At 49.9% G+C, this 26,949-nt stretch overlaps 8 protein-coding genes across 8 annotated transcripts; 5 read left to right on the top strand and 3 right to left on the bottom strand.

The window, feature by feature from the left end:
- Positions 1–384: 384 nt before the first annotated feature.
- CDV56_106510 (Yip1 family protein) lies at positions 385–1,441 on the top strand (the record flags this gene model as incomplete). Its single annotated transcript, XM_026760129.1, has 4 exons — positions 385–429; positions 488–539; positions 611–1,316; positions 1,366–1,441. The coding sequence occupies 4 exons, from the start codon at positions 385–387 to the stop codon at positions 1,439–1,441; spliced, it is 879 nt and encodes a 292-aa protein (XP_026615715.1).
- Positions 1,442–5,814: 4,373 nt separating this feature from the next.
- ANB1 (Eukaryotic translation initiation factor eIF-5A) lies at positions 5,815–6,593 on the bottom strand (the record flags this gene model as incomplete). Its single annotated transcript, XM_026759800.1, has 4 exons — positions 5,815–5,879; positions 5,937–6,069; positions 6,136–6,399; positions 6,582–6,593. The coding sequence occupies 4 exons, from the start codon at positions 6,591–6,593 to the stop codon at positions 5,815–5,817; spliced, it is 474 nt and encodes a 157-aa protein (XP_026615714.1).
- Positions 6,594–7,188: 595 nt separating this feature from the next.
- On the top strand, positions 7,189–9,438 carry CDV56_105992 (putative GARP complex subunit (Sac2); the record flags this gene model as incomplete). The annotated part of the gene is made up of 5 exons (XM_026759611.1): positions 7,189–8,067; positions 8,122–8,416; positions 8,475–9,259; positions 9,313–9,348; positions 9,397–9,438. The coding sequence occupies 5 exons, from the start codon at positions 7,189–7,191 to the stop codon at positions 9,436–9,438; spliced, it is 2,037 nt and encodes a 678-aa protein (XP_026615713.1).
- Positions 9,439–9,784: 346 nt separating this feature from the next.
- CDV56_105869 (NAD(P)/FAD-dependent oxidoreductase) lies at positions 9,785–11,237 on the top strand (the record flags this gene model as incomplete). Its single annotated transcript, XM_026759488.1, has 3 exons — positions 9,785–9,971; positions 10,075–10,187; positions 10,248–11,237. 3 exons carry the CDS (start codon positions 9,785–9,787, stop codon positions 11,235–11,237), a joined length of 1,290 nt encoding a protein of 429 aa, XP_026615712.1.
- Positions 11,238–12,018: 781 nt separating this feature from the next.
- CDV56_105773 (uncharacterized protein) lies at positions 12,019–12,618 on the top strand (the record flags this gene model as incomplete). The annotated part of the gene is made up of 1 exon (XM_026759392.1): positions 12,019–12,618. The coding sequence occupies one exon, from the start codon at positions 12,019–12,021 to the stop codon at positions 12,616–12,618; it is 600 nt and encodes a 199-aa protein (XP_026615711.1).
- A 459-nt stretch (positions 12,619–13,077) lies between these two features.
- CDV56_105513 (FTFMHR domain-containing protein) lies at positions 13,078–15,990 on the bottom strand (the record flags this gene model as incomplete). Its single annotated transcript, XM_026759132.1, has 7 exons — positions 13,078–14,119; positions 14,175–14,299; positions 14,359–14,409; positions 14,459–14,581; positions 14,637–15,711; positions 15,807–15,861; positions 15,915–15,990. 7 exons carry the CDS (start codon positions 15,988–15,990, stop codon positions 13,078–13,080), a joined length of 2,547 nt encoding a protein of 848 aa, XP_026615710.1.
- Positions 15,991–18,400: 2,410 nt separating this feature from the next.
- Positions 18,401–20,078, top strand: CDV56_105192 (3-oxoacid CoA-transferase; the record flags this gene model as incomplete). The annotated part of the gene is made up of 4 exons (XM_026758811.1): positions 18,401–18,665; positions 18,727–18,921; positions 18,973–19,359; positions 19,411–20,078. 4 exons carry the CDS (start codon positions 18,401–18,403, stop codon positions 20,076–20,078), a joined length of 1,515 nt encoding a protein of 504 aa, XP_026615709.1.
- A 1,854-nt stretch (positions 20,079–21,932) lies between these two features.
- CDV56_104734 (uncharacterized protein) lies at positions 21,933–25,738 on the bottom strand (the record flags this gene model as incomplete). The annotated part of the gene is made up of 10 exons (XM_026758353.1): positions 21,933–22,257; positions 22,752–23,260; positions 23,352–23,472; positions 23,534–23,730; positions 23,784–23,942; positions 24,061–24,245; positions 24,306–24,445; positions 25,037–25,080; positions 25,132–25,464; positions 25,514–25,738. 10 exons carry the CDS (start codon positions 25,736–25,738, stop codon positions 21,933–21,935), a joined length of 2,238 nt encoding a protein of 745 aa, XP_026615708.1.
- Positions 25,739–26,949: the final 1,211 nt, after the last annotated feature.

The following is a 26,949-nucleotide window of genomic DNA, read 5'->3' as shown; positions in this document are numbered from 1 at the left end:
CAAGTATGGCTTGCTTTGATTTCGATGGGACTGCGCTTTCACTATGGTGCCGACAAGATACGGCAGATGCGAGGGAAGAGCGTCAATGCCGTGAAGATGTGCAAGTATGTACAATAGTACCATTAATCAAAATAATCTTGCTTAATCAAATCAATCTGTTAAAGCCCATTTCTACGTCCAAGACTAGGTTGCATCGACTGTCGGCATTTTAGCAAAATTGGCATACGTAGGTAGTCGGTCTGGGTGTCTCCACAGTACTCCGTAGTTGGTGGCTGGTGTGTGGCTTTCATCATCAGCGCCCTGACAGCTGATGTGTACTCTAATTTCCTGCATCTCTCCCTTCTTGAAGATCAACAACAGCTCACTATAAGAACGAAAGCCGATATGGCAAACCGGGGCTATGATGTGGTTGTAGATGTCGATGCTGAGGTAAAAATTGATTTGAATGCTGATTCCCTAGCGAATACTTGGTCTAATGTTGCTCTAGGGCGACCTCGGTCACACCGACCTCCAGGAAGACCTTGAATTCCACTCATCCAGTAAGGCGAATTCGCAAGCAACTCTACATTTACATCTTTCAAGCACTGATTGTTATATCTTCAACTAATAGACTTTGAAAACGACCCCCGAAGCGCAAAAGCTCAGCAAGATTCCGCTCCTTTCCTCGGCGGAGGCACCTCCCGCGGCCGCGACAGATCCCCCGGCGGCACGCCCTCAAAACATGCCTGGTGGTCTATCCACTACTACTCGCAGTTCTTCGACGTCGATACAAACGAGGTGCTTCGGCGATGTGTGTCGGCGCTGTACCCACGTACCAACTTCCTTGATGTTCTGGAAGGTAACGCGGACCTGTACGGTCCGTTCTGGATCGCAACAACGGTAGTCGTCATCCTCTTCCTGACCGGTACGATTTCGCAATGGCTCTCGAACAACGACGACAAGCATTTTGAATACGACTTCACCCTTCTCTCGGGTGCTGCGGGTTTGGTTTACGGGTACACGGGCATCATCCCCATCGCTTTGTGGGGTGCGTTGCGCTGGTTCGGTAGCTCCACCGCGGACTTAATCGAATGCTGGGCATTGTACGGCTATTCGAATCTGGTTTGGATCGCTGTTGCGCTGGTGAGCTGGAGCCCTCTCACTGCGCTCAACTGGGCTCTTGTGGGTGTTGGCTTCGGCTGGACGGTCTTCTTCCTGCTTCGGAACCTGTACCCTGTTCTGAGTGCTACAGATGCGAAGGCGAGCAAGATCCTCTTGATCTTGGTCATTGTTCTCCATGCGGGTTTCGCAATTGCTATCAAGATCTTGTTTTTTGCGTAAGTCGGGTTATTTTGGATCCACTGATCATTTACTAACGAGGTGCAGGCATGGAAGCCCCGTTTCCAAGAAGAACAAGGACCACGATGACGATGACCATGACGACAAGCGACGGATGTTCTGATGTGAGAGGGCCGAGTGTGTTTTTACAATCTTGACCCGGCGCACGACGTTGGCTCAGGCAGCACAACGTCATTCGCACAATGTTTTCTGTAACCCCAGTCTCATATATCTCTGCATGGTTCTTTTTGAACGCAAATCTGTATTCGTATTCCCGCGGCATAGGATCGAGAGAGCAAAATTGAATTTTACAGATGTTTGATTGCGCAACTTCTTTCGAGAGGAGTCAACTAAAATATGTGACTTCGGCTATAATGTTTCATCATTCCAACGCCTTTTAAACCCTCCCATGCAGCAATCAAGTCATGGCTCCGAGCATCTCTTTCCCCCAGCAACGCAGAAAAACCGTAACAAGATAGAAATCGTTTACTTGAGCTTCTTCTTGGGGCGCAGCTGGTTGGTGTGACCGCACTTCTTCTTACGGCAGTTGGTGGCACGAGGAGGAAGACGGGCCTGTCCAGGGATCAAGTTAGCAAGAACTTCAAAGCGACCGTGCCCTGCGACGGGTCTGATATGTCGCTCGAGACACGTCGGGTCGAGCGATCGGGAGACAAAGACGTACGTAGCACTTGCGGCAGATGGACTTCTCGCAGTTGTACTTGGAAGCGAGAGCCTTGAGGGAGGGCTCAATGATACCACCACGCAGACGGAGGACGAGGTGGAGAGTGGACTCCTAAATGTGGGCAAAATTATCCCGTCAGCCCAACATATCCTTCTCAATAACCATAGAACCCCCGTAACAATCCAATTCATCTCCTGGCGAAGACGTTCCCTGCCGGAGTATCCGGAAACCAAGTCCAGCAATCCAGCAAACAACCCGCATCATCCGACAATACACCATGCGCATAATGAAAAGAAACCCAAGCGTCGTCCGATAGAGAATTCGCGTACCTTCTGGATGTTGTAGTCGCTCAGGGTGCGGCCATCCTCAAGCTGCTTACCAGCGAAGATCAGGCGCTGCTGGTCAGGGGGGATACCCTCCTTGTCCTGGATCTTGGCCTTGACGTTGTCGATGGTGTCGCTCGACTCAACGTCGAGGGTAATGGTCTTACCCGTCAGGGTCTTGACGAAACTATTGATTGAAACATATCAGTCATGGCCTTTCTCGATGCTCCGCGTAGATCGTGCCGATGATTGGGATGAGGTTGGGTAAATGGGAACTCGGTTGGTTTGAACGGCTCAGGAAGACCTACATCTGCACTGTAAAATCACAGAAAAAAGATTATGTTAGCTCGTGATCCATAGATCAAATAGATAGCGTAGGAGAACATGATGGTGTACGTACTGGTTGCGATTTTTCGTTGTTGCTGGCTGACGATCGCTGTCTACTCGTTCGTAGGAGGCAATGTCAATTTGAGGATTTCTCGCTTAGCCTGGGTGGACCGACTTGGTGATACCCTAAGCCCTAATGCCTACTTTCGTCATCACCTTTGGTAGCCGCCCGTCAGCAGGTGCCACTTTCCCGTTTTGGGTTCTCTCCGCAATTTCCATCCATCGAACGACCCAACTACGTACATACCGGCCTAGGACTTGCTTACGTTGCTGGATGCACATCGGATGTCCAGTCAGAACTAATTTTTGTTTTAGCTCGACTCAATCAATTTCTTGCTTCAGGAAACACCCCCTTTTTCATTAAGTGCCTGAGGCAAAATATGACTAAATTCTTAGCGAGGAATTGCTATCTAGCATATCGACCAGACATTTGATCAAGCCAATGCATACAGTCAGGACTCGTCACTCAAACCAGACATATCCTCATCCTCCATGGCTTCCATATCATCCGTACTTGCTTCATCAATCAAGTCCATTTCCGTAGGATCTCCGTGATGTTCAATCCTCCTCTGATTGTCCAACCACCGAGAGATTTTGGTCTCAGTCTGCGATACAGCTCTGACGAGTGTGGACAAAGAGACCCCTGATACTTTGGCAGCCGTTTTGTAGAAGGGCCTTGCCATGTCTGGCAGATCAGACTCGGTTCGGTAGCGTGGATACGATGAACCCGGGCGAGCCACATCGGCCTCAGGATCAGAGATAGCTTTTCTCGGTTTCAGTTGGCTCGTAACTGTCTGCAGCATTGCATGCATAGCTTCATCATCTCCTTCCATGGAGTCGCTAACCGCCTGGCCTTCCGAGCCTGTCGGACCAATTGGGAAGAATTCTGCTAACGGATTCAAAACTTTTGGGGATTAGCTTTCGTCAAACCTCTCAGGACGGAGTTGCAAGGGGCCTTTTACCTCTGCTGTGATCCAGCCAACTGGTCTCGTACCAGTCCATGTATTCATCCAACTGGGCCGGAGTCATGTTGAAGACGTCTTTCTCGGTGACAAGTATCTCATTCCCCTTGCCGATCCTGCCTCCCGCCGTTTCTCGACTGTCGAAGTGTCTTTGAACTTGTGCCCAAAGCTTCCAGTCGAGCACCTGTGCGCTGGGTTCCCGTGTCGAGACAGGGTACCTCTTGATATCGTCAAATGGAAAGAACAATTTAGTAGAAATGACAATAAGCGTAATAAGCTGCACTTCAGGCAGGTGGAGTGGCCGAGTTCTACCCGAGACGCTGGTTGGAAACTCAAATGTGAAGCCCACGAGACTTTGTAGCCTTTTAACAGCGGGATATACCTCGACTGCATGAAGGTTAGAAGATTGCGAACTGAAAAATATCAAGCATGAACACCTCGTACCTGGGAGCGCGAGACGTTTGATATATCGATATAACACGGCCGGTGTATTTAAAGCCGGAAATTGAACGCCAAACTTGATGTGATACAAGAGCGATAGCTCCAAGGTCGCTTTGTGAAGATGCTCAGCCTTTATCAATCTCTATCCGAGGGTTAGGACTGACAACGTCGGCGTCATGAAGGTAGAAGCTTACAGTAGTCTCCAAGAGAGAGATATACTCTTGGGGTAACTTATCCCTCATCTCCCGTGGGATTGATCTGAGGACCCTGACGAAAGGAATATCTTCTCGCATGAGCATCCTGAAGAGAGCCAAAGTCAGATGACCATTCTCGTTCTTATGAATTGTAAAGAAGTTTTACCGATGAAATTCTCCAACAGTGACTGGAAGCCTCATGAGCAGGCAGCCCAAATAACACAGCCCGATTGTGTCAATCAGTCTGGGCCATTGGGTCGCTCTCCCACTGAGCTTGAAAGCTCTCTCGGATTCATCAAGCGTCGTGGCAGGCTGTGAACTGAAGAGTTCAGGTTCTCTATCATCCTCAGCAGGGTCATTGAGTCGCTCCGACAGACTTTCCAAACGAAGGGCCCAAAGATCTCGGACCACACCCTAAATCTCAACAGTCAGGCACTGTTATCGGGATGATGGCTGTAGTTCCACTTACCTCAAGCTGCGCTGGAAAGCCTCGTCCCTGAACCAAGGCGTGACATTGTTCCCATAGAATCAATTGATAAATCTGCAAGAAAAGGCTGTACGCCTGTCGACCACGATACGCTATCACACCCTTAACAAAGATACAATCTTTTCAGACATGGTTATCGGATGCTCACTCTTATGGCCCTTTTCAGCTACAGCCTTCTTCACACGACTTGTCTTGCCCTGCGTACCGAAATCGTCGGGATCTTCCTCGACTTGTAAACCCTGCAGGAGAAATTAATCAACGGGACCTAAGAAGCTTTCGCGTGATGCGTTGAAGAAGGTGGGGTTGGGCTGGTTTGGCCGTACCTCCTGCTGATGACCCCGCCTGCAAAACCATAGACCGTTGTCTAGATAATATCGAGTCTCACGGCACCCGTCCTGCCCACAGACCCCTCGGGTGGTGTACTCCATCCAGGGCAGCTGTGATCATTCTTGAATGGCCTGGTGGGGTGGAAGAGCAGCGGGAGAAATTCTCAGCATGTGGTTCGGTTCATAGATGCTCATACCAGAAAAGAATTTTTGATACCTCACAACTTGGATCGCACTGGTGGTGGTCGATTGGTTCATCACCACTTAATTTGCCAATTTAAAAAAAGTGTTCCAGAAACATCTGAATATTTTTTCTGGTAAAGAATGTCATGTCCATTCTACAGCTCAAACAGAGAAAAATAGCTGGAAACCTGAAGAGAGAAGATTACAGGCAGCTACGCGTATGAAAATTATTGTCCTAATTAGGCGTGTAAATTTTTTGATCGTCAAACTATCGTAAGAGCAAGACCGCTTCCTGGCAGAGGGCACGTGATGCTGTCAACTTAAAGCAATTCCTTTTGCTGGTGCAGCGCACATCCAAGGCTATATTGGCGGACATAAGTCAAGCAACAGACATGCCATAAATCGCCCAAAACGTCGCATCATCCATGAACTAAAGGACATACATAAAAAGGAGACCCTTGGAGACACAATGGCCGACAGAGCAAGAAGAGGTCTATAAATGTTGGGATCATTTATTTGGGAGCCTCCTTGACATCCATGCAGGCCTGTTCGCCCATGGCAGTGAGAATGGTGACGTCTATAATATCTCATGTTAATAAAATTCAAGACTCAAGGCGTAATGCCGGGCACTTACTGCAGTCCTTGCCCTCCTCGTTGAACATCTTGTTAATCTTGTCACCAACCTCACCCTCGGGGAGCTTGACATCGTCCTTGGTGTTACCGGCCTCGTCCATGAGGGAGAGGAAACCGTCGTCAGTGACATCAAGCTGTAAAGCAAGATCAGCAACTCATGCATAGGCGAAGAACGACTCGGCTTTAGCAGGTTGACTTACGAGCTGGTATTCACGACGGGTGACGTTGGGGACGTCCATGTTGTGGGTGGAGGGGGAAAGATCTTCCAGCTTCTTGTTGGTGAAGATATCGATGGCGACGATGTGGACCTTGGCGTGGCCGTGCTTGCCAGTCTTGGAGGTAGACATTTCAACGATCTTGCAGGGGCGACCCTTGATGACAACGTGACCGTTCTTTCTCAGAGCGGAGCACTGCATGGGGTAGGTCGCGGACGCGCCAGCGTCGGCAGACTCGAAGGTCTCATGCTGGAAAGAAACAAGTGTCAGTGAATATTATCCAGTTTGAATAAGATGGCGGTTGAAATTAGTCGTTGCTTCGTCGCTCCATAGTTGAGGTATGAAGCAGAAGAGGGGACATGTGCATGGATGCGGGGCTGCCTCAGAGCAACAGCGCAGGAAGTACTCAGTGAATCAAGACTTAGTCATACCTCGTCAGCCATGGTGAATGTGTGAAAGGGTGAATGAGGATGGAGGATTAATGAGAGTAGAACAGGATGACACCTGATTTGTTTTTCTTTTAAGATAGAGGAGGATAGGAGAGAAGAAAGGGAAGAGAAAAAGTTTCAAGAGGGTTTAGAGGAGACGGTGGAGGAACGGGCGAAAAGAAATCGACAAATCGCCTGCGAAAAAAAATGGCAGTTTTGTTGTGGCGGGGTTTCGGTGTCGCTAGTCCCTAAAGAGGTTTAGCCTCGATTAGGCTACACTTGTGGTCTTTGACGCGAACCGTAGCATCTCGACCTGCCCATAAACAGCTGGTGATGTGGAAGCTTGATAACAGACGGAGTGGTATGCTGTGCATGTCGATCATCTAATCTTGAAGAGGAGCCGAGACATGCCTCTATGTCCATGAGTTGTCGTTTCTGGTTTGACTGAGTTGCTCAAGATATCAGTCAGGTATCAATTGCATTGCATGCCTCCAGTGCTGAGAGCTTGTCCGGCATAGATCTATATACTCCGCAGACAACCCTCGCTCGACTTCAATGAGGCCTGTGAGCTTCTCAACTTCCGCACGCTCTTCCGTGCCCGCTTCCCAAGATGTGGCTTGATCGCATATCAGGCCATTCCACCCCCTCCGGTGTCCCTTTCGATAGTCGCAGCAATTCACCTGCTCCGCGAAGATCTTCCTCCCTCCTGTCGCCTGTTCCACCGAATAGTCGTCCGGGTCAGAACCGGCAAGGCTCCTCATTATCCGTACTGCTGACACCAAGTGACTCGACCACTTCTCTACCGGCAACCGCACGCGGGGTCAATGGCTCGGTTACCAAACAAGGTGCTGCAAGGTCCCGTCCTTCTGACGTAGCTGATCCGCTCGAGGTATTGAAGGATATAATTGGAAAGCAGAAGGGTGACAGTGAGACAAGTGTTCATCTGAAGACGTCAGCCTCTCAAGCAAAACCGTTGCACCTGGTTGAGTCGATAGACTTCCGAGACCTTAGTCTTGAGGAGTTCGTACTTCAAGTAGGCGAGCCACGGAGGGCTACCTCTACCGATGTCAGTGCACAAACGCTCCAGCAGTTCGAAAAAGAAAGAGATAAGTTTCAGGAATTACATGCTGCCATCACGAGCTGTGATGATGTCTCAAAATCAGTTGAGATGTATCTGAGTGACTTTCAAAGTGAACTTGGTGCTGTTTCTGCTGAAATAGAGACTCTCCAGACTCGGTCTGTACAGTTGAATGCGATGCTGGAGAACCGGCGCAAAGTAGAGCAACTTCTTGGACCTGCCGTTGAGGAAATCAGTATCTCGCCGAGAGCTGTTCGATTGATTGCCGAGGGACCCATTGACGAGAATTGGGTCAAAGCCCTGAATGAGATCGAAGCACGCATGACGAGTATGGAAGCCAAGGTTTCTGGTAGCAGTAGCGCAAAAGCAATTGAAGACGTGCGACCGCTTCTAAATGATATCAAGAACAAAGTCAGTATCTTTCTATGGACCCAAACTTCCAGTCCTTGCTGATGAGAGTTGCAGGCAGTGGAAAGGATCCGGGACTACCTGGTGTCCCAGATCAGAGCATTGCGTTCTCCGAACATCAATGCTCAAATTATCCAGCAGCAACGCTTGGTCAAGTTTAAGGACCTGTACAGTTATATCTCCCGAGCTCACCCGCAGCTGACGGGAGAGATTACGCAGGCATACATTAACACTATGCGCTGGTACTATCTCTCTCATTTTACTCGCTATCTGCAAGCTCTTGAAAAGATCAAAGTGTATCCGAGTGATAGGAACGACATACTGGGGGGAGACCCTTCCGCGCCGAAGACAGGTTCGTTATGTGTTTGTCCAGTTGCTCTTCTCTGCAGTCAAGGCTTAAATCCCGATAGGGCATATCATCACCTCAGGTCGCTCTGGGTCCGCAGCGCATGACCCGTTTTCGCTGGGGAGACGTATTGACATAATTCGGACAAGTAACCACATGGCCTTGTCTGCATATCTCGCTGAAGAGGATAATGCGTTCCATGGAATTGAAGTCCCTTTCAGAAACTTCAACCTGGCTCTGGTGGACAACATATCGGCCGAATATTCTTTCATGACAGAGATGTTCTCTAGCTTGTCCTTCCACCAGATTTCTCGGAAGGCGGTTGAGATGTTCGAACCTGTTTTCGCTCTCGGGCAAGGTCTAACGAAACAATTGATCGAGAACTCGACAGACTCATTGGGAGTGTTGATCTGTGTACGATTGAACCAGCAAGCGGCATTCGAACTGCAACGTCGGAAAGTGCCTGTTGCCGATTCCTACATCAACGGAATCAACATGCAGCTATGGCCCAGATTCCAGGTCATTATGGACCTTCACCGAGAGTCCTTGAAGCGAGTGGCGTCCAACACAGGTCGGAGTGCTGTTTCTGCCTTGTCATTAGCTGGAGGCGACGACTTGACTCAATCTTCAGCCCCCCACTTTCTCACACAACGGTTTGGTCAGCTCCTGCATGGGATCCTGGTACTCAGCAGCGATGCTGGAGATGACGAACCTGTTGCGAACAGTTTGAAGCGATTGACCGCCGAATTCGACGGCCTGTTAACTAAACTTAGTCGGAGTGGTGGTGACGCAAAGAGAAGGGAGAGATTTTTGTTTAACAACTATTCTTTGGTTTTGACCATCATCAGTGTAAGCTGGATCATTAGCCCAAAAGATGCGTCTGATCTCTGACATGAGCGTAGGATACCCATGGCAAATTAGCGACAGAACAGAAACAGGTATGCGACTTCCTAGTTGTGGATTTGGACATCGCTGACTCTTGGCAGCACCTGGATGAGATGCTCAAGAACGTTGCAAAACGGGGCTAGAGCTTGTATGTCGATTGTGATTACTTATGATTATATAGACTGGGTTGTACGATATTTTCATTAGCACAATGGTATATTTGTACCAGAAATATTTTCAGGATGATCTCTTTCTCTCGTGATCTACCGTTGACCTGCAACTAGACCGGCATTGAACCATAGGAATGCTTATTAACTGACACAATAAAGCATAGCAAATAAGTGTTCATCGTAGAATGTATCTCAAGGCCTCTCACACTCGGTGAGGACTGCGAGAGCATGACTCGGTTGATGGAGTCTTATCGCAGCCTTATCGGCCATCGGCCATCGGCCTCATCCCGATTCCCACTTCGGTTATTGCGTCTCAGCCATGATTTATCACTCAATCTCTGTGAACGTCAGCGGATATTACTTTGCACATACGTGGACATCAGACCGTAGTCTCAGTGACGACGACAGCGATGGCTACCCGCGCTTGCATCGCCGTGTCCAGGCCATTCCTCGCACGGCGCAACTTCTCGAGCACGCCGGCCTCCAGCGCAGACGTCACACATGCGGTAAAGTCCCTTCCGAAGACTTTCTGATGCCTCGCAACGCAGCGATACCATGCATTCAGCTTAATGACATGAATACTCATTGATGACAAGGTGATTGGAGCAGGCGTTGTAGGTCTTGCGATTGCGCGGCAGTTGGCGTCGAGGGAGGGTACATCGACTATTCTCTTGGAGAGGCATGATGCAGCGGGGACCGAGACGAGCAGTCGCAATTCCGAGGTGATTGATTCCAGTCGTTTTTTTTACGCATATGGACTAACATGATCGCTCAATGCACAGGTAATCCACGCTGGGATATACTACGGAACCGACTCCCTCAAAGCGAAACTCTGCATCCGAGGAAAACAAATGATGTACGACCTCTGCGCAAAACAGGGCATCCCGCACCGCAACACGAAGAAATGGATCGTCGCCCAGAACGAGGAACAATGGAACGCCGCGCTCGGCACACACAAGCTTGCGCAGACCCTCGGCGTACCGACCCGGCTCGTCGGACGCGAGGAGGCCCAGCGACGGGAACCCGAGGTCCAAGCTCTAGCGGGGATAGTGGAGAGCGAGACGACAGGCATCGTCGACAGCCATTCGCTCATGATGTACCTGCAGGGCGACTTGGAGGACCGCGGCGGGGACTGTGCGTTCCTGACGAACGTGACGGGGATCGAGGCGCTGAATGGCGGCCGGGACGGGTACAGGATCACGGCTGTATCGGCGGACGGCACGCAGACGTCCATCACGGCGGAGACGCTCATCAACAGCGCGGGGAACGGCGCCTGCGCTATCAATAACATGGTCCTGCCGCGGGAGCGTCACCGCACCCCGCACTACGCCAAGGGCACGTATTTCTCGTACTCGGCCTCGTTCCCCAAGACTTCCGTGCTGGTTTATCCTGCTACGCTGCCTGGCCATGGAGGCTTGGGGACTCATCTGACGCTGGACCTGGCCGGACGTATCCGCTTCGGACCTGATGTGGAGTGGGTGGATGATCCGACTGACCTGAAGCCCAGTCCGGCGAGGCTGCAGCAGGCCCTCCCGGAGATCAAGGCGTACCTGCCTCACGTTGACCCGGAAGCCATCAGCCTGGATTACTGCGGCATCCGGCCCAAGCTGGGCCGAGGCGGCGCCGTCAACACGGGCAAGGGGTTCCAGGACTTTGTCATTCAGAAGGAGGAGGGATTCCCGGGATTCATCAATCTACTGGGGATCGAGAGTCCCGGGTTGACGAGCTCGCTTGCCATTGCGGAGATGGTCGAGGGTCTTCTCTACAGGTGAAGCATGTGATTCGAAGCTGGTGTTTGGAGCAGTTGAATTTGTACTATACCCGCTTACGCACATATCGCTCTTATATACAGATCGACGAATTATACATACAAATGGATTTGGAAGACTCATACACTGCTGCAGTATCCGGATGCAGAATACGGACCAGCAGATACATGCAGATCAGTACATCAAGATACCATTCCTCCACTCATCTTGCCTGAAGCTCGCTCACAAACGAAATATATCGTCAGCATTTAATTCACCGCACGGATAAACAATCTTACCATAAACCAAACTTCAAACTTAACTCCCGTTCTAAACCTGAGCTTATTCATGGTCGCCATCCCCTTCACCCGGTTCCTGACGTCAAAGATATGGGCCAGACCAAGGTGGAAATAGCTGTTCCCCAGGGTCAACAAAATCGCTCACCTACACAGATTGAGTTTTCGAATGGTTTCATGGGTCGCTTTGTACGAACTGGAATATCTGATCATCCGGTGCAATGAGATTCCACCGTGTATAAGGTTACATCATGGATAACGTGTCGCTCGGTCTGGCGGGTGAGATATTCCCCATGTGGTAGGGAATTGCCACGGGGGTGTTATGGGTGGCTAATAAAGGCGGGTATTAATATTGTCTTACTGGTATGTTGGCGGTCTGTAGAAAGGAGTTATGTGCAGGCATCTATGTTTCACCTGTCGATCGCTCAATAATCTATATATAAATGTTAACCTGATTCATTTCATTCTCTTGCCTGTGGCATCTACTGTCTCTCTCTACACTGAAAACAATGGCTGAACTGCATGGTCGTCGGGACTCCCAGGTCCAGAGGAAAACGCAATCGCATTCGCAAGCCTCAACCCCCTCGCACCATCGGCGCCAGAAGGCCAACACCAACTCTCACCACAAATATAACCGCTGCTGGGACTGGATCGTCGTCGGCGGCAACTGCCACTACGCCAAAAACCGCTCCACCTTCACCTCCTACCGCCGCGCACCAGGGAAAATCGGCCGGTCGCGAGTCCTGGGCATCGGCACGGTCGAGCTGCAGGTCCAGCGCGGGCCTCGTGATCCTCGGCCGAACAAGCTTGTCCTGGAAGATGTGTGGCACATGCCGGATGCGCGGTGCAACGGGCTGAGCGTTTCCAAGTATACTGAGACCAACCAGCCCTTGTTGGTTGAGTCGGAGGGGGAGCATGTCGAGGCGAAGAGAGATAGAGACGGGGAGGCATTGTGGTTCGGAGATTCCTATTGTGGGTGTTCGAGGGTGGTGTTGGCCGGTGATCCAAAGGGAGATTCGTATCTTCGGGATGGCCAAATGTATATGCTGAGCGTCATTGCCTCGCCGGAGGAGTTGGATAAGCTTTTGAGTCGGGTTCGGCAGTGGTGATGTCTTGTTCGCCTCGTATGACCTTGTAAACAACGAAATAATATAGACGTACAGATGCCGGTCAATCGCTGGGATCATGAATTCAGGAAGGCTTCCCCATACGGTCATCTCAGAGGCCATTAGACACGAAGACGCGCTTCACCATCAACGGTCATCATGCCATAATCATAATCATAATACGTATCTTACATCTTCAATAGATATTTGAAGTGAACGTAGGTGCTGTCAATAATAAAAGATGCCGAATAAGGGGCCATCGATGTAAGTCGTCCAGCCAGCTGGACAGAACCCTGGAGTCATTTCCAGGACGAGCGTCAATCATAATGTCGAATGACTGAAGTCCGTAAGAAGCCTCACGTCAAGGATCCAGGCAGAGTCGGAGTGATTGATAACCAGATATCTTCTAACCGGACATACAAAGTCAAATTAATAGTCTTTTGAAGCGCAGTCCCCAAGGCCTTATTCCATATCCATGAGGACATCGCTCATTATATGAAGGACGTGAGAGAACTTTCGGACGCTCCATTTCTTCGAGTCCTTCAGGAGCCCCGCGTAGTCTAGCAGTATGCGCCGCGCAGATTGATAGCCTCCTTGCACTGGGATTCCCCGAAGGTACAATGTACCGCCATTACGAATGAAATCAACTGCCGAATTGTCCGAAGCGGTGAATGCATGGCTACCGCGAGGTTCCATGAAGCTGGTGAAACCCTCTCGCCCCACTTGCTGCCAGTCAACGTCGTCCAGGAGTTCCACTGAAATACATCCGGCAGTTGACTCTGGCGGACGTGGTGCCATGAATGTATACAGTCCCAGCACGAGTGCCGCAGTGAAGAGTGCGAGCACCGAGTGGAACATGGTGTGATCGGAAGCTTTGCGGTTGACCATGGCTTTGTATATTTGGGCCGCGTGGAGACACGCCCTTCGGGCTGCTGGTGTCTGCGACCACGCGGCGATATCATCGAGAGCTTTCCGGGCTGGCAGAGGACCCGAACGACCCGCAGCCAGGTCGAATATCTGGATGTCCGCAGTGAGCGTCATGCACATATTGTGCCACATCACTACAGCGTTCGGATTAAGTCGTTCCAGGGCCTCGCTATATTTGTTAGCTATTTGCAGCTGAAGCGTTGGCAGGCATCTTGCACGACCGTCCATAGCGTAGGTATGGCATGGCGCGAACGGGTAATTTGCTCGGTTCGATAATAGGCGGTGGTAAGCCTCACAGAGCCGGAGTTGAACCATTGCCAACACCCCGTGCATGCACAGATCGTCGACTGAGCCGTCTAGCGTTGGAAGGTCGACATTTTCTGATGGAGCAACCACGGTCGGCATCAAAATTCGCTTGCCAATGCGAATAAGCTGCATCCAGTGCATGGCATTTTTCGCGTCAAAGATTGCTTCGTCACATGGTAAAATAAGCTGTATTGCTTCTGGTACGATTATGGGGCTCGTTGATAAGAAGGACGAGTACCAGGAGTCGAGTAGCAAAAGTCCGACGATAAGCCTGCACAGCGAGTCAGCAGGAGCTGGACTCCTCTTTTCACCGTTGAGATACCCACCTCTTTACGGACTCGACTTTGCTCCATGCTCTCCATCTTGCATCAACATCGGGAATTGCCTCATAGAGACTCATGTCGAGGATTTGTCCTTCAGTCGCTGCGAACAACCCATGTCTTTGCGCAATCTGATGGTTGTTGGCATTTATCGCTATCATATAATGAGACAGGTGAGGATTAGACCTACAGTCATGAGGTTGATATACAGCATTTGGCTTTTAGCAATGTGTTCCTTTTCCTGTGGATGGATCAGCACGATTCAACTGGCCCATTAGTGGAAACTTTACCCCGGTCATTGCAGCCAAATTGAGGAAAAGAAAGGCCGCGGCAAAGGTAGACACGGTACCGACAGAGTTCTCACTTCCTACTGCGCATTTTGCCAATTCTCCGGTGATCTTCTCAAGGACCAGCTAGCAAAACACAAAAAGTCAGCAATATCACTTGACGACCAGCATTTAGACTTACGTTGAAATTCTTAGAGACAAACGCCGTCGTTCCTTTCGTACCCAGAATGATCATACCAATCATACACATGACATAGAGCACTGGTGAACGAGTCTTCTTTGCAGAGAATGTAGGGATATGAATGAACGGTATTAGCGGGTGAAAATTGCGAAAGTACAAGTCAAGTGCCATGTCCAGGATTTCAGCTGGAGGAAAAGCTTGCGGAGAGCCGAAAGGCGCCTCAGACATGCCTGGAGCAATCGAAGCATCCTTTGACGTGCTGAGTCGAGCATGGCCAAAGGTTGCCTGAAGGTTCTGCCTGCATTCCTCATCTAGCCCGTGCCTCAATCCTCCTGATAGCCCAGACGGGCCATTGAAGAGTTGCCCCGAATACACCCCGAGGATATTGTCCAGGGAACAGGTGGCTACATCCCGCCACAACGTGTTCATCAGGCGCCCGGTGCTGTTTGTTGGTGTGAGCCAGTACCGCTGTACTCTGGCAAACCTCTCACTGGGAATGTTGCTCGGAGATTGGATGCTTGCGCTTTCGACCGAATGACTATTCTGCCGCGCTCCAGGCGATGCTGGATTCTGATCATCCACGAGGCCAACACTGGGGTCGCGCATGAGGTCTACTGGGCTAGGATGTGAGGCGGAGTCGCCCCGGGGTTCCAGCCAAAATTGAAGCATGTCATTCGGCATCGGGTCGAATACCGCCGCTCTGTACGGGGACGGCTCGGTTGCTGTGACATCACCCCACCCGAGGTAGGCCTGTTGGTGATCCATCCCCATGATGTTGAGCTGGGGTTGAGTCCGAGCTTGGTGAGCAGATATATCCGCCAGGCAATCAAGGGACGATGACGGAAGTCCAGCCGGTGTTGCAAGGGAGATTTCGCGTGGTATAAATGGCACGATTTGTGCCTGCTGCGCGTCTGCCGGGTTGACGTTCGGGATGAATTGGCCATTGCCGTTGACAAGGGAGTGCTGTTGGTCGTAAGCTTGAGTAGGCGAAGTATGATGGTCACTCTTCACTACCCCGTTGGTTGCGCTCGACGACGCGCCATTGTGGCCTTTTGCGTGGCGACTCAAGACATCACTGTAGAGGAGTTCTTAGCATCTCCAACTTTCTGATGAAGTACTACACAGATTGCGCGCAATGCAAAGCGCAGATCTGACACGTGCATAACCCACCTTCGAGAGAATCGTTTGTGGCAGATATTACATTCGTAAGGCTTTTCCTTGGTGTCTGTCCACAGATAGATTAGAATAGATTGTCTCGATTATGATAGATCTACTGACGAGACCGTTCGTGACGCTTGAAATGTTCCGTCTTCTTGAACCGACGGTCACAGATGTTACACTTTTTCAGAACCATGATGGCTCTCGCCGGGACGCGAGGGGATAAAGATGGGTGACTTGAGTTTAGGGGTCATGCTACATCATCGAAAGCTCGAGTCCCACAAGAAGAGAGGAAGACTGATGATGAAGGGAAGTGCAGGAGATGGAAGCAGGAAACTTTCCGAGTCCAAATCATCTCCAAAGTTTGGCCAGTCAGTGATCTGCCTTAGTTAATGGCCGACGGTGAGGGGGATTCGACTGTGATTTGTGGCTCGTCTGGTCACGTTATGTCCGATACGGTTTAGTCGATCCTCGTGGTATTGAATCTGGTAATGTAGCTGCAGTTACTGTATGTATTCTCGATTCTCCCTCAGTCAGGGGACGACATTCATCAATTGCTATCATATTCTTCCCCCCACTGATGAGTGATGTGAGTAGTAGTAGTAGTAGTAGTAGTAGTAGTTGTTGTTGTTGTTGTTGGTGTTGTTTCGTCTCGGACAACATGCCGAATGCGAACAAGACTGTTTGTTGGCGGACTCGTGCCCCATGGGGTATCTTCTCCTCATACGATCGTATCAACCTGGAACACGCAATGGCCACAACTAACCATCGAATTAGTTAGTTGTACCGAGTGAGTCTGACTCAATGTCAAGAGCATAACAATTACGTTCCCATCTGTTTTAATGATTTGACATTCCGGAAAATTCCAGTCAATTGCGACTTGCGAGATGCGAGCGGGGGTCGCTTGTTGACCGGCAGTTGGTAAGACTTCAGTTCCCGAGCCATCAACCTGACTTTCACCAACGATAATCATACTGTTTTCATATCAGTTGCTGATGAGATGCGCATGTGCTGACCGAAGGAAGGTGGAATTGTGGACTTTTGAATCTCTCAAATTATGGCAATCAACAAGGTCCTTTGTTAGTAGGCTTCAGACGATCGCTCCATCCATGAGGTCCTGGGACCATACATGATGTCTCCTTTTGCAGTGCCCTAGTGCGAGTTGATATGCTTGCTTCTTTAGGCGTGAAGGGACCATTGCCTTAGTGGCATGGAAAGCAACATGAGTCTCGGCATCAAGACAAAGCTGACGAAGGCCCCTACCGTCAATGACTCAACATGATTCTACCGAATGTGAACTATCATGTTCCTGAACAATGAAAAATCTGTGATGCGTAGCCCATGGCCTCGCAGCGAAAACTGCCAATGATGAGAAATGGTTGCACTGATGGATGATTTCATGAGCAACCCGCTGCCGCTTTCTTCAATTATATGGGACCAATGTCCTTTTGAATCTTCTTGAAGAGAAGGATCGAACGAACTAGAGCTATGTCCATGTGTCACTTATACTATGTACGACAGTGGGGCATCAACAAGTTGCCCAAGGCTTGCCCCACGCGAGATCTTTATGTGGAGGATCTGACACGGACTGCTCGGCTATCTATTGATGGAAATTCAGAAAGTCGCTTGATCAAACCGATATCAGACGCGCTACGGGGATTCGGGCGTTGTAGTCTCGGAGGGACTGGCCATCTGTGTTATTTCGAGTTCTCGATACTGATGATAGTTCGATTGACGCTCAACGACCATGATAGGACCAATATGGGTGGATCCTGCTCATGAGCTACTACATTCACAGCTTCTCCGACTCAGATCGATTTCTCTCGACATTTGGAGATGACTCGCATTTCCTCATTCCGGGGTTTCTCTCTCTCGTTTAGGAAAGCAGATGTAGTACAATTGCAGCCTGAGAGCCTCAGGCCGACAAAACCCCGCCAGCCGAGACGTCAGGGTTCTTTGCCGATGCGGATCCCGAGTCGGAAGGGAACCTGGAGACATTACAGGCTCATTACGGATCCTATACAATAGGCAAAAGAAGTGTAACTGAAACAACCACTCTTCTCTTTCTGATAGGAATCTTTGCTTAGAACTCATTTGCATCTGTGAGAGTTCAAGAGAAAATGATCATCTCTATAGCTCCAGTTGAAGAACACCAGTCACACCGCAGATTGGATGAACGCTTTCCCACATACTCCATTGATACTGTAAATTACCGTTTTCAGCAGTGTACTATCGGGGTGGGACCGGCTTCGGAAGGCGGCAAAACAGTACGGGTACAACGTAGGTACCGGTACCTCCCTTTGTTACTAGTACTAACAGGCGGATAATCGCTTTGTCGGCAGGTCTGGCGTCAACTGCTAGCCGATGCTTTTACTCTCTACGTCTCTTCTCACAATGGAAGCTCCATAATTCTCAAATGATATATGCCTATAGAGTATACCGATCAGCTTCCCCAGCTGCCCCAGAGCCGGCGGCGTTTCTTTTTCGTCGTCGGCTTCTTTCTTCCCCGTCTTTTCTCTTTTCCTCTCCCTTCCCTTCCTTCTTCTTCACGCTCTTCTTTCTTCAGTTTTGACTCATTCAATTGAGCAACTGATCCAGGTCCGACCATGTCGCGACCTCTTCCTGCGGTGTTCCGCCCCATCCTGGGGCGGCGGAATTTCTCTGTCTCCGCCAACAAGAGAGCCATCGATAAAGTATGCGCGTCGGCTCAGGAAGCCATCAAGGACATGAAGGGTGCTTCTACTGTGCTGTGTGGTGGTTTTGGTTTCTCCGGTGTCGCCAATACCCTGATCAATGCTGTGCGTGATCGCCCCGATATCAAGGATTTGACTGTGGTCTCCAACAATGCTGGAATGCCTGGTGCTGGTTTGGGTATGTCATTGCTATCAGGTGAAGCAGTTGGTTAGGAAAACAATGGTACTGACGTTCTCAGGCCAACTCCTCGAGTCCGGCCAGATTACCAAAATGATTGCTTCGTTCATCGGTGAAAACAAGGTCTTCGAAAAGATGTACCTGAACGGCGACCTCGCTCTGGAACTCACCCCTCAAGGCACTATTGCTGAAAAGTGTGCAGCTGGTGCAGCTGGTGTCCCTGCTTTCTACACTCCTGCGGCTTATGGAACAATCGGTAGGTTTCGTTCTGTGTCGCGGGTCCCAAGGACGTAACTGACCATAGCAGTCCAAACTGGTGAACTCCCCGTACGTTACAACAAAGATGGTACTGTCAAGGAATACTCGAAACCCAAGGAAGTCCGGCAATTCAACGGCAAGAACTACCTCCTGGAAGAATCGATTTTCGGCGACTACGCTTTGATCCGTGTCCACAAGGCCGACAAGCTCGGTAACTGCCAGTTCCGCAAGGCCATGAACAACTTCAACGAGGCCATGGCTAAGAACGCCAAGTACACTATCGTCGAGGCTGACCACATTGTCGAGGTTGGCGAGCTGTCTCCCGAGGAAATCCACCTGCAAGGCATCTATGTCAACAAGGTTATCCAGAGCACGGAAAAGACCATGATCGAGAAGCTCACCTTCGCCAAGGATCCTAGCGAGATGCTCCAGGCTGGTATGCATTCTTGTACCATCTGATTCTACAGCTCCCTGCTGACTGCCCCAGGATCCGGCGAGGCCACCGCTCGTCGCGAACGTATCGTCAAGCGTGCCGCCAAGGAATTGAAGGACGGCATGTACGTCAACCTCGGTATCGGTATCCCCCTGATCGCCCCCGCCTACCTCCCCGAGGGCGTCGAAGTCGTCCTCCAGGCCGAAAACGGTATCCTGGGCCTGGGCCCCTACCCCAAGCCCGGCGAGGAGGATCCCGATCTGATCAACCCGGGCAAGGAAACCGTCACCCTGAGCTCCGGCGCCTCCGTCTTCGGCTCCCACGAGAGTTTCGGTATGATCCGCGCTGGCCGCATCGATCTCACCATGCTCGGCGCCCTGCAGGTCAGCCAGTACGGTGACCTGGCCAACTTCATGCTCCCCGGTAAGGTCAAGGGTGTCGGTGGCGCCATGGACCTCGTCGCCAACCCCGAGAAGACCAAGGTGGTTGTCACCATGGAACACACCGATAAGAAGGGCAACCCCAAGATCCTGCCCGAGTGCACCTTCCCTCTCACCGGTCCCCGCTGTGTCTGGAAGATCATCACCGATCTCGCCGTCTTCGATGTCAGCCCCACCGAAGGTCTGACCCTGGCCGAGACCGCTGAGGGCGTGACCGTCGAGGAGATCCGCAGCAAGACTGCCGCTCCTTTCAAGGTCGCTGAGAACCTGGGAACTTTTTAAATGATGCATGCATGATTCCATTACCTGTAATCTAGAATTTTATATCCATAGAGTTGAATGTTACCTGGATACTTGTCTCGTCTCTAGTGCATGCGTAGTATCAACGGTGATCAAGTGTGAAGAGATCACGATACATGAGAGTGTGCCGAAATCAGCCTGCGAACTGAACAATGGTGCAATACAGAATGACCGGATACACGAGGATGACTAGCACTGTTTCAATAGGGCGCAAGGTGTGCCGCAAAAGATATAGTATTCTCCAAAGACAACGGAATGGAGATATCTATCCCATTCATCATGCTCTTCCACCTGTCCTGCCGTCAGTTTATGAGTTATATTAAGAGGCAAGGGTTTGGAAATCAGTCAATAATGCGAAGTCATCACAGGACTCTACCACGGTTGCCATCTAATTACTAGATGCCTGTGAACTATGAGTGCACATTTCATAAGACACCCCATACATATCACTCTTATTTATGAACTGGCACATATGACTACCGGGTGTGGAGATATCGAAATCTAATACCAGTGGGCTGAAAAGGTGTCCGGACGATGTACTCCTTACATATCCACGAGATATCCAACTTTTGCCCCGAGGGGAACCAACTGGACTTCGTCTTAGATGGTAAACGCAGGGTCGTCAATGCGCCAACAATATTATCATCGCCGCCGACCAAAAAGAGACTTTTGATCAGACCTATAAGCTGAACGAAGCTTCAGTGACGGTTAGCTGTGAGTTTCTGCCATCATTTCACGGCTGGGATACTTACCTGCGGGTCCATCATCATCAAGATACTCACCAATATCTTCTGGGATCTCCCCGGGATAGCCTGCCCAACAGCTCCAAACCGGTCGCAAGCCATTCAAGAATTGGATCCCTTCTTGATGGAGGCCGTGGGACTGGTTGATTTGTGCCCTCAAGTAGGATTACCTTCTCTACATCGCGATGATTCATCCTGCGGACAAAATTCTTGAAGAAGCTAAGTACATAGGCATCAGTACATGCTTTTTGATAGAATAAGGATGATCTTAAGGGAGGAATTCAATATAAGTGGAATGGAGTTGAGGAAAAATGATAGTGATATGAGGATTTCTGATTGCCACAAGCAATACTTGCTGGATGGTAAGGGAATTTTTGATCCACGACAGCGGAAGAAAACTTACCAATGCTTACTCTCCCAAGCCAGGGCATTTGAGTTATTTCGAACGGCATATTCCCTTGCCTGATCAACATAGTGGAGTCCTATGTGCATATTTGGCCGTCTTATCATAGCTCAGATCATCTCGCTTTTTTAGATTCCATTGGTGAGGTACTCTCAACTGAAACCTCACTTAATGCTGGTGATGAATTGCGGGTCAAAGGCCCAGTCACTGATAGTGATCGAGACCGACCTCTATGTTCTGAAACTATCGCTGCGATATGAACCAGCCATCCTTCTGAGGACTGGCATCATCGTCTGGATCTGTAATCCCACAAACTGAAATGAGGCGGCTTCTTGGAGGGAGGTCTGGGGGGCAGTGTATCAAGAATTCCATCCCTGCCAGGTCCACTGTTGTTCCTGTCGTACGGCCCACTGTATTGAAATCCGCGATACTATCAGGGCGAATCGTATCTGTCATTGTGAACTTGAGATATCTGGTTACCCTGCAAGGTGGAGAGTGATAGGGAGACACCCAAGTGCTAGCTTCTTTCGAATCACTTCAGAAAAAACCAAAGGTTGATTGTGCGGGGGGCTCAGCTCAGCAGGCTCTATTCTAAGTTCGAAGATTGGGAGGCGACGGAAGTGATGAGGAGGTGAAGAAGGAAGAAAGAAGGAGAATGAGGATGGAAAGGGGTATTTACTAAGAAGATTACTAGACCCCAGCACCATGTTGAGGTGCAAGCCCTTCGCTGGGGATAGACACCAGTTCATCCATGTTGACAGCCCATTGATTATTGCCTATAATAGCCTCGGTCCAAGTAATATGAGTCGGGACTTGGCCCCAGGTCGACCGGCAGGCTGGCCCAACCTGTGCAAGAAGGCACTGATATGTTGCACCCGCATGGTATTTGATCATCCCTTTAAGCTCGTAGTCTTCGTCCCCATCTTGATCCGGCTTGTCAACCACGAGGTAGACAAGGACCAGTAGGGGAATGTGGCCCCACAGTTGCGACAAGTAGACGCAGTAGACATCTCTTCTATTTTAATTTTTGTTAGTCTAATAGTTAGGAAAAGAGATAAGGTATATAAACTTTAACAGGGAATCAAACATATGAGGTAGAGAACCAAATGTTAAACATTAAAGATAAGATATAAGGAGTAGGAAATGTCTGAACTCTGGAGATCTTACCTGCTGAATTAATGATGACTTCTTCAGTTGACAGGGAATAGAGTAATAGTCAAATAACACTGAATGACTTCGAAGCCTTAGAGGCTTTGGGTATGCGGAGGAAGTGCTGGTGGTAGGTGGTGGTATAATAATATTAAGAGAATATGGCTGTGGGGACTGCTTAGTCTGGATCCAAGAGATATTTGATAAGAGTAGTTGTAGAGAAGGCGTAGAGAGCAACCAGACATCAGCGGACCTTTTTTCGACACCAGCCGAGCTGTGTCCCTGGTCAAAACTTTTAGGGTCCATGAAAGGTGTATGTCGTGAGCGAGTCATTTAGTTGCAGTTTCATGAGGCACGGACGGGACAATCTTGATCAGGGCAGTGGTCGCTTCGAACATCAACCGAAAAGTAATTCCCTCCAAGGCATTCTTATCCCCACCCAGTTGAGTTCGGATTGCCCGTGGGAGATTGAGCACAAGGTTATACTGATTACCGGCATCGCTGTTCTGGTTTAGTCGCTCGAGGACTCTCTGCGCGTCGATTTTGAGTCTTTTAAGGCTGGTGAAGGGATGAGTAATGTAATTGTCTGGCAGTCCGGATGTGATATCCGATGACTCCAGAATCGTAGACTGCGCTGCTGGGAGTGGTGATTGCTGATGCGGTGTCTTCCAGGCAACTGAAGAGGTACTGATGAGGACATCGAGCTTCCGCGGCCTCCCAGTTCGCTTTGTTTCCTTGTCGCAGACTTCCGAAAGCAAGGCTATCTCCCATCTTTGGTCCCTTGCTTGTATATGTATGTCAATCTGTTTAAGGTGGAATTCCTTTGCCATTTTCAGGCGATCAATTTCCTCTTGGAAGAAGGGAAGCACCTGTCGTACTTCAGTTTTGATTCCCTGCCCGAAGGATAAACATAATCTGTCCTTGTTCCTCCAGATCCCATCTGTCCAAGTTCCTACTAACCACTGTTTGATAGGCGCGCATGGTGTTCCACAAAGAACGTAATATTCCCCAAAGATGGGGTAGTACAGCTTTGAGCCCCTTTTGATATGCACCGTTGAAAACGTTTCTTGAACTCAGAATGCTTAAGGATGGGGAGAATTCGATTGACCCAGTATAGGTCAATCCCAAGCATTTGGGCTAACCATTCTTTCAGGTGAGAATTTGTGAGAAGTTTTTTCTGCTCCGCAAGAGGCTTGCCCTCAAAGACCTCAAGCATTCTAACCAGGAATACTCCGTCAGAATCTGGATTGTTTACTTCACGCCGGTTAGAGCGCAAAGCCATGAACATCTCTGTGTCAAAATCATCGCTTGCATACACATCCACCGCCCAAAGACAGTCCTGTATATATATGTCAGTAGATAAAAATCTAACCTAGGTTAGATTTTACTTACTTCGTCTGTTGGTGCTTTGATCGGAGGAGGTGGAGTCCTCCCTGGCCTAATCTCTCCTCGTGGGCCGAAATCAAACGGCCAGTTGCGGTATTTGTCGACCTGCTGGACGTTGCTTGTGATCAGATTTGCATCATAAAGTTCGTAGTACGGGGCTGCCGTCTTATCAGAAAATGAAGGAAAACTTTTGAAAGAACAGCCCATGTATGCTCAGCATTGACTCCCTCCGGTCAATATGGAATTCCCGCCATCCATCCACTAGTCTCCTTGCATCTCTCACCCTCTTTAGGGCCTCCCGCACCCTTTGGTCTTCAATCCTAGGTGGGTTCCTGTCCAGTGCTGACTCAACTGCGTTGAAGTCGCCTAACATGATTTGGATCTTCCTTCCCCACCCAGACTCCAGGTGGTCAGCCACCTGGTTGCAAAATTCGACCTGAGGGGTCTCTTGGTTTGGGGCATAGATTCCTAAGAATTTGGTTGCTTTAGTGGCTCCTTCTGCATAGCATTTCATGCCCATGAGCCTACCCATATCATCAGATCCAAGGATCTTGACTTTGTCTAGGGGTATCTTCTTCGGGTCTAGAATTATCCAAGCTACGCCTGCTGAATTGGTGAAGGGCGCATTAGAGAAGATCCCTATGTCAGGAAACCGTTCTCTAAGTGCCCTGGTTCTCTCATTAGTCAGGTGGGGTTCACATAGAAATGCCACATCCACCCTATGATCCCGTAAAAAGTGAATCACCCTGATGGCTTTGTCAAGGTCTCCCAGACCTTTGACATTTAGTGTTAAGATCTTCATCTTGCACTAATTGGATTCCCGGCAGTCTACAACTTCAGTTAGCGTTTTCAATTAAAGTTCACACTATCATTGGTGTTTCGCTGGGGCGATCCCTTCCGCCGCTAATGCAACCCTCTTCCTAGGGATATTTCTCGAATTCCCAATAAGACACGAAGTCAATATAAAGCACGTTGGAGTTGGCAAATGTGTGCAAGTACTGAGAGCATTCATTGTCTTGTGTCGCAGCTCTAGTCACGAGGATGGCCTCGCGGAGCTGGGCACGGATGGCCAACTGTTGAGGGGAGCCGAAGCCACACCACTCAACCGAGCGAAGCACAGGCCTTGCGACCCATGCTAGCTCGCGGCGAGACAGGGATTGCTGCCCTGTCCAGGGCGGGAGTCCTGGCACCACCGCAGGGTTTGCACACGCCTGCGAGGAACCAAGCGTCCGGGAGCAGGAGCATCCCATTGAGCATACGGAGTGCTCACCAGAGGCAGAGGTGGCCCGGTGATGATGTTTCCCTGCGAAGGCGTTAGCCGTAACTCGGTCACGAGAGGGTGAGAACCACTTACCACTGCCGCCGGAGTGGACCAAATGTTGTCAACATTTGCCCCCTGCCGCGCGGTCTTGGGTTCTGTCCCACCAAGGAGAACTTGAACTTGTTCAGGAAAGAGAGAAGTCACGATCTGCGATAGCTCATCTTGATCGTATTGTTGCAGGGCTCTGAACAAGGTGGCGGACTCGGGGATGTCACCCGCCTCTGTGACAATAGAGAAGAAGGTTCTAATGATCTCGGTGACCCGGATGAAGAACCTCTCCTTGTTTGGGCCGGGCGCAGTTGCGGGGCGGCACAACGACCGCGATGGCGGGTGCAGGGCCGGGGGCCGGGACCGCAACACCATGCTCTAATAATCATGTCGGCCTTGTCCGTAGAATGCGGTCTTTGCCTATTACTATGTTGGCAAAGCACACGCCCCACGAACGGTAAAATCTATACTTCACTTCAGCCTTGGCTGCTTCTCTTAGCTCAGGGTAAATATCTTTCAATTCTTGGAGTGTTCCCTTGACCGTTTCCTGGGCCAGTGGTTGGCTGATGCCTTGGACGTTATCCGTGCCTGGTTTCCAGAAAAACTCGAGGAATCGGGCAGCTTGGGTAGAGAAAAACTTCTCTATCTTCATTGTAAAACACACGTAGCGGAAGAGGTTTGATAGTAGTGATATCTCAAAGGCTTCCAGAATTCCAGGTCAGATAAACATCCCGTATACATCCATTGGGTAAGCGCGACCCTTCGCACATGGCTTTGTCAAGTAGAGATACTGACATCTCTGATTGAATTTGGTAGGAGCATCATGACACTTATGTGCTCTTGGCTCTTGACTCCTAGTAAAAATGCACACAGTCATGCCGAGCAATCACTGCGCAGCAACAGACACTACTCCCCGAACCCCTGCTTGAGCCAATGCTTTCAGCGAGACGCCGCAGATTAGCCTGACTAAACTCAATGTCGATTTCCCTGGGATTTCTGCTTTTCGCAAGAAGATATTTTCAAACTCAATCACGAGGGGCTCGTTATCGAACAAGGTATCGTTCTTGCCGCCAGACTATGACCTTCTGTGTTATTGCGGGCTGTGCGTCACTGATCTTCCGTCTTTCCAGCACAATCTCGGGGATTCATCGATTCACCAATACTGTTAGGGAGATCTTCACGTCCCCTTCAGATTTCTCTAGCCAGAAGCGGGCGTCCTGGTCGAGCTTCGATTTCGAGGGAGGGAGCCATCGCGAAGACACTTTGTTTAGAAGAAATAACGAGAACTGTGATGATGCTTCGCGATAATGTTAACAATAAGCAAACAGCGGCGTCGCGAACTCACTCGCCCACCCACCCACATTACTGAGCGACAGATCAACTGGATACTTCTTCTCTGCTAACTGGTGTTTTGGAGCTGCATAAATGCCCAGTATCCATGGGAGACGGGGCAGTGTTGTCCTCGAGGAAGTTATCTGAATAATCATTCGCTCGTAGTGCTTTTGATGAAATGCTGAAATACTGAGTGAATTCTGCTTGGAGCATTGCTAGCATGTAGACTGCCAGAGGTTCACCTCAATTGGTCATTCGTGTGCCTTTCTGCGTTGATAGCCTTTGGAGTGCCGACAAGATAGTCTTTGTAGACTTGAAGCTTTCATGCCGATCCTGGGAGATCAGAAGAAGGCTATGATTGACAAAAGTGTATCAATACAGGCTCTCAAAGTTTGGCAAGACTGTCTCTATAGCTTACTGGTTGTTGAAAGAGGGGAGGCGATGGGAGGATTCCTTCAAGCATCCCACCAGCTCACATGCCTCCTGCATAATGATGGCATCTGTCCTCTTTGAGCGCATCCTCCTTTCAAC

The sequence above is a fragment of the Aspergillus thermomutatus genome (genome assembly GCF_002237265.1).
Source record: "Aspergillus thermomutatus strain HMR AF 39 chromosome Unknown NODE_59, whole genome shotgun sequence".
NCBI lineage: Eukaryota > Fungi > Ascomycota > Eurotiomycetes > Eurotiales > Aspergillaceae > Aspergillus > Aspergillus thermomutatus.
The sequence above is the reverse complement of the archived record's forward strand: the minus strand, read 5'-3'. Positions and strand labels throughout refer to the sequence as shown.